The sequence below is a fragment of the Leucoraja erinacea genome, chromosome 19 (genome assembly GCF_028641065.1).
Source record: "Leucoraja erinacea ecotype New England chromosome 19, Leri_hhj_1, whole genome shotgun sequence".
NCBI classification, from domain to species: Eukaryota; Metazoa; Chordata; class Chondrichthyes; order Rajiformes; family Rajidae; genus Leucoraja; species Leucoraja erinaceus.
Window position 1 is genome coordinate 18,814,948 of NC_073395.1, and position 11,242 is coordinate 18,826,189.

The 11,242-nt window shown below is 47.1% G+C and overlaps 1 protein-coding gene across 2 annotated transcripts in view; it reads left to right on the forward strand.

Annotated features, from left to right (window-relative positions):
• LOC129706305 (uncharacterized) overlaps positions 1–8,683 on the forward strand; it is a 35,622-nt gene extending 26,939 nt beyond the window's left edge. For both annotated transcript variants that reach the window (XM_055650508.1, XM_055650509.1), the window contains 6 exons: positions 330–506; positions 1,287–1,440; positions 3,002–3,126; positions 4,483–4,616; positions 5,780–6,049; positions 6,940–8,683. In XM_055650508.1, the coding sequence (XP_055506483.1) occupies positions 330–506; positions 1,287–1,440; positions 3,002–3,126; positions 4,483–4,616; positions 5,780–6,049; positions 6,940–6,950 (871 nt within the window). In that variant the 3' untranslated portion in view covers positions 6,951–8,683. The remainder of the gene's footprint in view (positions 1–329; positions 507–1,286; positions 1,441–3,001; positions 3,127–4,482; positions 4,617–5,779; positions 6,050–6,939) is intronic.
• Positions 8,684–11,242: the final 2,559 nt, after the last annotated feature.

Below are 11,242 nucleotides of genomic sequence, written 5' to 3' on the forward strand. Positions count from 1 at the left end.
TAAAAAGATGCAGATTTGGAATGGAGATGAGGAGGAATTTATTTAGCCAGACGATGGTGAATCTGTGGAAGACAGCTTTGGAGGTCAGGTCATTGGGTACTTTGAAACCCTTTGACACCCTTAGTTATCAATAGCCTCTCAATTGATAGGAGAGTGATTGCCTATTGATTAGTAAGGGTGTCAAATGTTATGGGGGGAAGTGAGGTGAATGGGTGGAGAGGGAAAGATAGATCACCCATGATTGAATGGCAGAGTAGACTTGATGGACCGAATGGCCTAATGCTACTCCTTTTTCTGAAGGTCTTATGGTCTCATTCCTATCCTTGTAGGAAAGCTGAGGTTTCAGGAGAGGAAGTCATTGCCTCACAAGCGTTCAAGGAGATCCTTGAAAAATACTTCCAGATCAATCTCTCAGACAATCAGCTCCACAGCATCTTGACCAAAGTTGGAGACCCACAAACCAGCCTGGTTTCCTACTCGAAGTTTCTGAGCCTTTTCCAAGACCGGTGAGTAACCTATCTCAGATGGGAATAGACTCTGGGTGACATGCACTGCTAACCACAATCAGAGAAGAGAAGTTAGAGCATGGGAGGAGGCCAGTTGGGCCACTGAATCAATACTAGCTCTTTTGGCATTGGTTTGTTACTGTCACGTGTACTGAGATACAGTGAGACACTTTGTTTGGGTGCTATCCAGTCAAATCATATTATGCATGAGTACAATCAAACCATACACAAGTGCAACAGGTAATGCAAAGAGAAAAATATAGACCAGAGTGCAGAATATAGTGTTACAGTATTATAGTTTTACAGTTACAGAGAAAAAGTGCAAGTCACCAATGAGGTAGGTTGGAAGATTGGGATTAAACCCTAGGGACAGGGTTACATAGTGGTGCATTGGTAGAAATGCTGTCTTACAGCACCAGAGACCACTTTGTATGTTTTCCCTGTGAGCGCGTGGGTTTTTTCCAGATGCACTGGTTTCCTTCCACAACCCAAAGATGTTCTGATTTGTACGGTCATTGGCTTCTGTAAATTGTCCCTAGTGTGTAAGATAGAACTAGTGTACGGGATGACTGTTGGTCAGCACGGACTCGGTGGACCGAGGGGTCTGTTTCTACGCTGTGTCTCTAAACTAAGCTAAACCTAGTTATGGGAGGACCGTTCAGTAGTCTGATGGCAGTGGGGAAGAAGCTGTTCCCGTTTATACTGTGTTTGTTTGGTTTATTTGCCCTTGCTCTAAGAAGCCAGAGTTGACCCTGTGATGGGCTGTGTTCCCTCTCCTAGACCCAGCACCAGCGAGCTGAAGGACGAGGTCAGCCAATGTTCTAACCTCATGAAGAATCAGAACTTCCGCATAGACAGAATACGCTACCGAGAGCGGTTCAGCAGTGACTGGGCCAGATACAGCCTCGCCCACAAACCCCGACCACTGCAGGAGGTAAACATTCACCACACCGACAAGGGAGAGGCATTGCACCTTGGTATATCAAATCAGGAACTACACGGTAAATGGAGAGTGTTGTAGAGTGTTGTAGACATCTGGGGCTACAGGTGCATGGTTCCATAAAGGTGGTAAGGTCAGGTGGACAAGTAGTGGAGCCTTCATTGGGAAGGGTATTGAGGACAAACGTTGGGACATCATGATACAGCTCTACAAGTTGAGACCGCATTTGGACTACTGTGGGCAGTTCTGGTCGCCCGGCTACAGGAAGGACGTTAGTTTCAAGTTTAGGTTTCAGTTTATTATTCTCATATACAGTGAAAAGTTTTGTTTTGCACACTTACCAATCAGATCATATAATACTATACATAAATTCAACCAAGATAAAGTGCAATAGGTAGACCAACGGGGAAGATACAGAGAGCAAAATATAGTTCTCAGCGTTGTAGCGCACCAGTTCCAGAGGCAAAGTCCAATGTCCACAATGGGGTAGAGGTGAATCGGACCTTACCCTAGCTTATGAAAGGACTGTTCAGTAGCCTGATTACAGACATGAAGACACATTTCCTGAGTCTGGTGTAGCTCTGGTTGTCCAGCTACACAGGATATTATTATGTTGCAAAGGGTGCAGAAGAGATTCACCAGGATGTTACCTGGGCTTGCGGGCTTGAGTTAATGGGAGAGGTTGGTTAGGCTGGGGCTTCATTCATCCAATTCATCCCATTCCTACTCCATCGATGGTCATGCCTTCAGCTGCCTGGACAACAAGCCCAGGAATTCCATTCCTAACCCCTGCCTCCCTTTCTGTCTTAAGACTTGTTTTAAAAAATTCCTCCTTTGCTCATCAACTTTAATAATTTGTTCTGATCAAATATTTCTTGACAACGTTCCCGTGTGATACTCTGGGCCAATTTGTTCCACTCATTTAGTTCAGTTTAAGGATACAACACGGAAACAGGCATTCACCAACCGAGTCAACGTCGACCAGCGATCACACCGTACACTATTCTACACACTAGGGACAATTTACTATCTTTACCAAAACCAATTAACCTACAAACCTACATGGGAGGAAACCAGAGCACAGGAGAACACTCACAAGGTCACAAGGGACAACATACAAACTCCATACAGACAGCATTCATAGCCGGGGTTGAACCCAGATCACAGGCGTTGTAAGGTAACAACTCTACCGCTGCGCCATGTATGTTGTGTAAAAGTCTCAGAATAAACACATTCTTCCTGGAGACAAAAGATACACCAGATCCTGGAATAAGAAGCAAAACTCAGTGTTGGAGGGTCAGACAGCATCAGCTGGAGGGAAAGGTGTCGCGTACAGTATGTTTTGAGTTGGGACGCTGCATAGGATGTCCTGATAGATCTCAACGCAAAACATCAACTGTCCCTTTTCCTCCACACATGCTGCCTGACCTGCTGAGCTCGTCCAGAAGTTTGGTGGGATTTTCCCCATGCTGTTCTTGATGCACTGGATCACTGTGGTCAGACACAATATCCCTCCCCATCACTGACGCTCTCTCCCCTCTCCTGTCCTTTTCAGGTGCGATCCATAGTCTGGAACCTCCTGCAGAAAAGATTCCGGTCCTTCTGCAAGGTGTATGTGAGCGTCTGTATTAACGATGACTGTACGGCTGATAAGGAGAAACTGGATAGCGTGTTGTTGAGGTAACGTCTTGTTAACTTAAATCCCGAGGTCAACAACCCTCATGTTTAGACCCTTACTAAGACCACCACCACCACCATAGATTAATAGAGCTGTCCAGCATGGAAACAGGCTCTTCAGCCAACCTTGTCCAAGATGACCAAGACGATGCACTGAATTAGTCCCATTTGCCTGAATTTGGTCCATATCCCTCCAAACCCTTCCTATCCATACATCTGTCCAGATGACTTTTAAAAGTAGTAACTGTGCATGCTTCTATAGCTTCCACAGACAGTTAACAGGGTTAATGGGTCAAGGTCTCATTGAGTCAGGGAAGGGGCAGTGGGCAGCTAGAAACTGCTGCCTTCTCCAGATGTGCCCTGGGTCTCCTATTGGGTGTGAACCTCCAGAGGTAGAGACCTCTGGTGGAGGATCCTGACCGGAGTTCCCTATCTCTACATTAGCTCAGTCTAGTTTATTGGTTTAGTTTACTTTCTGAGCTATAGGGAGAGTTTGAGCAGGCTAGGACTTCATTCCTTGGAATAAAGGAGGATGAGGGGTCATCTTATAGAGGCGTACAAAATCATGAGGGGAATAGATCAGATAAATGCGCAGTCTTTTGGTCAGAGTAGGGGAATTGAGAGCTAGAGGACATATGTTTAAGGGGAGGGGGGAACGATTTAATAGGAACTTGAGGGGTAACGTTTTTTACCGGCCTGGTGGTGGGTATATGGAACGAGCTGTCTGAGGAGGTAGTTGAGGCAGGTACTATTACAATGTTTAAGAAACATTATGGATAGGACAGGTTTAGAGGGATGTGGGCCAAACGCAGGCAGCTGGGACTAGTGTATGGGCATGTTGGTCGGTGTGGAGAAGTTGGGCTGATGGGCCGGTTTCCACACTGTGTGACTATGACTAGTTTAGATGACTATTATTATCACGTGGACTGAGGTAAGTGCACGTGACAATAATATGTGAAAAGCTTTTAGTATCGTGCTATCCAGACAGTGAATAGACTGCACGATTACAATCAAACTGTCCACAATATAGAGATACAGGATAAAGGGAATAACGTTTAGTGCAAGTTAAAGTCCGATTAAAGATAGTCCGAGGGTCTCCTATGAGATAGATGGGAGGTCAGGTCCGCTCTCTGGTTGGTGATAGGATGGTTCAGTTGCCCGATAACAGCTGAGAAGAAACTGTCCCTGAATCTGGAAATGTGCAATTTCACATTTCTGTAGCTCTTGCCTGATGGAAGAGCGGAGACGAGGGAGTGACCGGGGTGAGAGTGGTCCTTGATTAATTTATTATATATCACCTTGGGTTGCAGCCTGTACAAGTTATTCTGTTGCTACCGTTGAGTAGAGCTCTCTTTGCAGGATGAACGTCATCCTCCTCCCGATGGAGCTGGAGAAGTTGTGGTATAGTCTGCCCATCTCCTACCCCGTGGAAGCCATCTCACTCAGGAAGTTCCTCCGGCATTTCAGCAGATTGAAGAAGATGAAGGACTCGGGTAGGTGAAGCATCTGCTGGTGATTTGGGTGAAGCAGGGAGGAATTGGAGCAAGGCGATGTCATGCATCTTCAGGCTCATCCTGTAAGAATTTCATTGTTCCAGCTCGGGTGCAATCCCCATCTCCCAACCAACCTCATTGTGAGTCACCAATATCATCAATGGAAGGTTGAGAGGGACATGGGGGCAGGTGGGACTGGTGTAGAAGGGGCATCTTGGACAGCATGGACAAGTTGGGCCGAAGGGCCTATTTCCATGTTTTATGACTCATACCACCCTGACCACGCTCTCATTTCACTACTACCATTGGGAAGAAGGTACAGGAGCCTGAAAACCATGACCCCCAGGTTCACAAACAGCTTTGTCAACCAGAAGGCTCTTGAACACTGCACACACCAAACTCAGCAACTATGATATCCTGTGGACTGCATCTTTGGTTGCACTAGGGACTTCAGTTTTGCACTATTAAGGTTACCAAGTATTACTTATTAATTTATGATATTATCGATTATTAAATATTCGCCTGTGTTATTGGGTTTATGGGCCTGTTAATCTGCAGCAAGTGGATTGTGGCGGCACAGTGGTGCAGCAAGAGAGTTGCTGCCTTACAGCGCCAGGGACCCGGGTTCGATGCTGACCTCAGGTGCTGTCTGTATGGAGTTTGTACGTTCTCCCTGTAACCACATGACTTTTCCCATTGGTGCTCCTGCTTGCTCTAACACTCCAAAAATGTACAGGATTGGCTTTGGTAAAAGAAAAATGTAAAATGTCCCTAGGATGTAGGATAGGGCTATTGTACGGGGGTGATCGCTGGTCGGCACGGATTCAGTGAGCCGAAGGATCTGTTTCCATGCTGTATGCCTAAAATAAAGTAAGAACTTTATTGTGTGGGAAGGAACTGCAGATGCCGGTTTACACTGAAGAAAGGCACAAAATGCTGGAGCAACTCAGTGGGTCAGGCAGCATCTCTGGAGAAAGGGAATAGGTGACGTTTCGGGTGGAGACCCCTCTCAATTTGACCCCAAACGTCACCTATTCCTTTTCTCCAGGGATGCTGCTTGACTCACTGAGTTACTCCGGCACTTTGTGCCTGTCTTTGTAAGAATGTCATCGTCCTGTTGCCGGTACCTAGTGACGCTGAAAGACTGTTGCTTGTTGGTAAAGGACTTCCGCTGAGCCCTGTGGCCCCGATCCTCAGCAAGGTGCGGCGTGACGTTGTCAAGCACTGGGCCGAGCTGAAGTCCATCCTGAAGGAGCGAGACCCGCACGGCACTGGACTGGTCCCCTTCAGGGACATCCAGGCCATCTGCATGAGCCTGAGGTGGAACCTCCTGCCCACCGAGATGGATAAGCTGTGTGCAGCCTTCGACCTGGGCCAGAGTGCAGAGTTTCACTACATCCCCTTCCTGAAATCCTACACAAAGAAGCAAAAAGGTAAGAAGCTTCAATCACCATCTACTCACTTCCACCTCCCTCCCTCCTGCTTTACAAATCCTTCATGTCCGCTTGTGTGTAGGGAGGATCTGCAGATGTTGGTTTAAACCGTAGATACACACAACAACCCGGGTCAGTCTGAAGAATGGTCTCGACCCGAAACGTCATCTATTCCTGTTCTCCAGATATGCTGCCTGACCCACTGAGTTTCTCCAGCTTTTTGTGTCTATCCTCATATTCTCTCCCTCTTTCTCACTCCAATCCACCCTTCCAGCTGTGGCAACTCCATGGAGCAGCAGGTAGAGCGGCTGGTAGTCCTGCTGCCTTAGCGCCGGAGACGCAGGTGCAATCCTAACCTTGGGTGCTGCCTGCGTGGAGTTTGCACGTTCTCCCTGTGACCCCGTGGGCTTCCTCCACATGCACCGCTTTCCTCCCATAAACTGTAAATTGCCCCTAGTGTGTAGGGAGTGGATGCGAAAGTGGGATAACATAGACCAAATGTGAATGGGTGGTCGATGGTTGGCCTGGACCTGATGGGCCGAAGGGTCTGTGTCCCTGCTGCATCTGCCAATTAATTCAATCAATCAATCTTCCCTACAGCCCTCCCTCTTTCTGCAACCTTCTCCCACTATCCCAGCACCCATCCTCCCTCACATTGTAACATCCTCCAACCCAGGTACACAGATAGGAAAGGTTTCCCACACTCCACCTTACTCCATTCCTCTGCGCTGCATAACGGTGTGAGGGGCTTCACGGACCCCACCCTGCACTCGGGCTGTGGACCTTCCATCTCCGTGCTGGAAGCAAGAGGCTAAAGCACAACGGCAACATTCAAATGCCCAACCGGCTCACAATATCTTTAATGTTCATGCATGATATTTTCTCCCCAGGGACAGTGTAGCAATGAAGGAGCCAATTCTGGAATGGTGTCTGACGACATTGAAGCAAGGTTCAGATCTGGCCTTTCTCAGCGAGCCTGGTCAACGTGTACCATGCCGGAGACATACCTGGAGCCGGGCAGGGAGTTCATGCCTGTCTACTCTTACCCAACCAATGTTGTCAGCTGGTGGTTTTCATAGTCGATTTTCATAGTAAAGTGGATGTCCACACTGTAGATTGTAAACTGGTCAACTTCCCCACTCTTACCTTTTCCTACTCTCCCAATCCAGACCTCTCTATCCTTCCCTCCCCCTCTCCTTCTCTCCCCATCCAGAACTCTCACTCCTTCCCCCTCCTGCCCCTCCCTCCCCCTTCTCCTCTCCCCCAAAGCAGGCCCTATCCTTCCCTCACCCTCTGCTTTACCCTTCTCCACCTGCACCCTTTCTACCCACCCCCCCTCCCTCATTTCCCTCTCAAGCCTCCCTGCCTTCCTCTGTCCCATCTTCCACTCTCCATGCCCGCTACCAAAGTCCAGGCGTTGTCCTCTGGAAATTATAAGTTCAACTTCTCTTATTCCATTTGGGTATCTTAAAACCTAATGGTATAAATGCTGAATACTCCAATTTGAAGTGCACCCTATTTTCCCTCTCTTTCCTTTGCCCCCTCCTAGGTCCACCCTCTATCTACCATGATGTGCACATATTTCACCCATCTACCACCCCCACCCCGCTCCTACTGCACCTCCATACGCTGAACTTCCATCCCATCCCCCATTTCCCTTTTATCCCCAAATGTTTTGTGTTGTGGGGTTGGGGTGGAGGGAGGGGGATGTGGTTCAGGGTTCATCTCAGTGCCACTTTCATCTGGTTGCCCAAGGCTGTGTATGAGGCCATGTCCCACCCAGTAACCAGGACTAACGTTGACCCCAACACTGTGGGATGATCAATGGCTCAATCACATCAAGATGCCTCAATTGACAGTGTGCGTAGCATGGGAAACACCTTACAGAGATACAACAGACTCATTTAAAAAAAGGAATTAGAAACATAGAAAAATAGGTGTAAGGGTAAGCCATTCGTCCTTTCGTTTCAGCACCACCTTTGAATATGACCATGGCTGATCATCCAAAATCAGTACCCCTTTCCTGCTTTCTCCCCTTATCCCTTGATTCCGTTAGACCTAAGAGCTATATCTAACTCTCTCTTGAATACATCAAGAGAATCAAGATTCATACATCAAGAGAGAATTGGATCAATATTTGAACAAGAAGACTTTCATTCATTTTGGGTGACTGTGGGTGCTAAGAGGACTAGAATAGAGCTCAAACTGAAGGGCTAGCATTGTCACAATGGAACACATGGCCCTCATGCATTGCTAATCTAGAATTTAAGTGAATTGGTGACTGTCTATTAAACAATCTATCACAAATCAATACTCTATCATTGCTGTGTTGTCTGTGAGTCGGACACATTCCCAAGAAGGATTGACAAAAATAACATCTAATTTACTGTAGATAGACACAAAAGGCTGGAGTAACTCAGCGGGACAAGCAGCATCTCTGGAGAGAAGGAATGGGTATTATTTCTGGTCAAGCCTTCTTCAGACCCCTTAATTGTCATACGTACGAGCAAATAAACAATGAAATGCTTACCTGCTTTGTTTGTTGAGCAATCTCTGAGATTACTCCTAGTGACCACTGTATTTGGCGCTCCTGAATAAAGTCTTGACTGTCTTTCCAGATATTTGTGTTGCATTTTTAAGTTTTCTTTAACAGTGTCCAAGATGGTTGTTGGGAATAAACTATTCTTGAACCTGGAGGTCATGGGTTTCAGGCTCCTGTGCCTTCTTCCCGATGGCAGCAGTGAGATGAGAGCGTGGGTGGGGTGGTGTGGGTGTCTGATGATGCTGGCTGCCTTTTTGAAGCAGTGCTCCCTGTAGATCCCTTCGATGGTGGGGAGGTCAGTACCTGAGATGGACTGGGCATTGTTCAGCATCATCAATGACCTACACCACCCTGGCCACGCTCTCGTCTCGCTGCTAGCATCGGGAAGAAAGTACTGGAGCCCGAGAACTGTGACCTCCAGGTTCAGGAACAGCTTCTTGCCAGCAACCATCAGGCTCTTGAACACAGCACAACACTAACCTCAGCAACTGTGATCTACCACAGACCATGGCCTTGGTTGCACTACAGACTTTGGTTTTGCACTATGATGGGTACCTAATATTACGGTTATTACATTGTTGTATACATTATCCATGACTAAAGGAAAGGACGTTGTTCCTCTTGTTGGAATTATACTGACCAACAGTCTGAATCGACCATCACCATGTGACCGGGTGACTGGGTCTGGTGTGTTCTTTAGCCGAGCTGCTGACTGCGTAGCACAGAGCTTTCCACCCACATAAGCACATCTCTAGGTCATCAGAGGCAAAACATGTCCCTGCAGACCAACTGTGGGTAGCTTTCAAAACAGGAACATACTTTTGTAAAATTGCCCCTAGTGTGCAGAATAAAAGGATGCCCTTTTGGAATGGAGGTGAAGAGGAATATCTTTAACCAGACACAAAAGTCTGGAATAATTCAGCGTGTCAGGTAGCATCTCTGGAGAAAAGGAATAGGTGACGTTTTGGATCAGAACCTTTCTTCACACTGAAAAGGATTGAAATTTTTTTAGCCAAAGGGTGGTGAATCTGTGGAATCGATTGCCACAGACATCTGTGGAGGCCAAGCCATTGGGTATTTTTAAAGCGGAGATTAACAGGTTCTTGATGAGTAATAAAGGTACCCAAAATGGTTCACAATATTCCAAATGTGGCCTTACCAGCACCTTATAAAGCCTCAACATTACATCCCTGTTTTGTATACAAACTCTCTTGAAATAAATGCTAGCATTGAATTTACTTTCTTTACTACCGAGTGAGTGTTTTCTTTACTACTGATTCGGTAACAAAGGCTTGTTCCTATGCTGTATCTCTAACCTAAACTCTCCCTCCCCACAAGGCCTTCCTCTACTTCTCCAGGGCTGCCATAATCCTCCTCATGTGCATCAGGGGGCTAGTAGGAAACCAGCTATTGAAAAGGCTGAATTCACAGTAGACAGCATGAGATTACAGATTATGTTCGTTATGGTGACCTGTTACTCAGACTCTCCAGCTCACTCTTTTAGTTTAGTGTACCGAGTGTACAGTGAAAAGCTTTTGTTGCATGCTAACCAGTCAGCTGAAAGACTATACATGATATACGTTTACAGTGTACAGATATATGGTAAAGGGAATAACGTTTAGTGCAAATTAAAGCCAGTACAGTTCGATCAAAGCAATCTCATTTGGACAGTAACATCTGCAGAAAATTGCAATGGTGAGTGGAGATTTAATCTCCCTTGGGGACAGAAGTCTAACACGAACTGGTATATTGGAGGCTCGGCTACGGGCCCAGTGGACGACGTTGTCGGGAGCTCGCAGGTCCCAGGTTGGTGACCTGTTTTTCCGGAGCTCCCGCAACAACAGCTTCGTCCGTTGGACAGGAGGGTGGCAGCTTCGACCGCCCCGGGCCGCGGAGTTTGAACCGGCCCATTCGCGGCACTTGGATTCAGCCGCGGGAATTACTTACCATCACCCAGCGGGTTCACAACATCGGAAGCCTGGATCACCTCAGCGCAGAGGCAGAACAAGGAGGGAAGAGACAAAGACTTTAAGATTTTTGCCTTCCATCACAGTGAGGAGGTGCCTGGTGAACTCACTGTGGTGGGTATTAAATGTTTGTTTATTGTGTGTTTTTGTTATTTTTATTATATGTATGACTGCAGGCACGAAATTTCGTTCAGAAAGGTCTGAATGACAATAAAGGATACTTTGACTATGGTGACGAGTCGGACTGGAGACTGGAAATGAGTGTGGCCAGCAGGTGGAGCTCCAAGACCATCAGCCCTGTAAATCCAGTCCATCTCAGCAGCATCTCTTCACACAGAAATAGGCACGCACTGCTGGAGTCCTTCCTTCTCCCCCCCTATCAGTATGAAGAAGGGTTTCGGCCCAAAACGTCACCTATTTCCTTCGCTCCAGTTTCTCCAGCATTTTTGTGTACCCGGGAGTAACTCAGCAGGTTAGGCAGCATCTCTGGAGAACATTGTAGGCCGATGTTTCGGGTTGGGACCCTAAGAAGGGTGCCGACCAGAAACATCACCCATCCTTTTTCTCCAGAGGTGCTGCCCGACCCGCTGAGTTACTTCAGCACGGTGTGTCTACTTTCGGTATAAATCAGCATTGGCATTTCTTTCTGCACATCTCTGCACACGGACTCAGGCAGAGTAGATG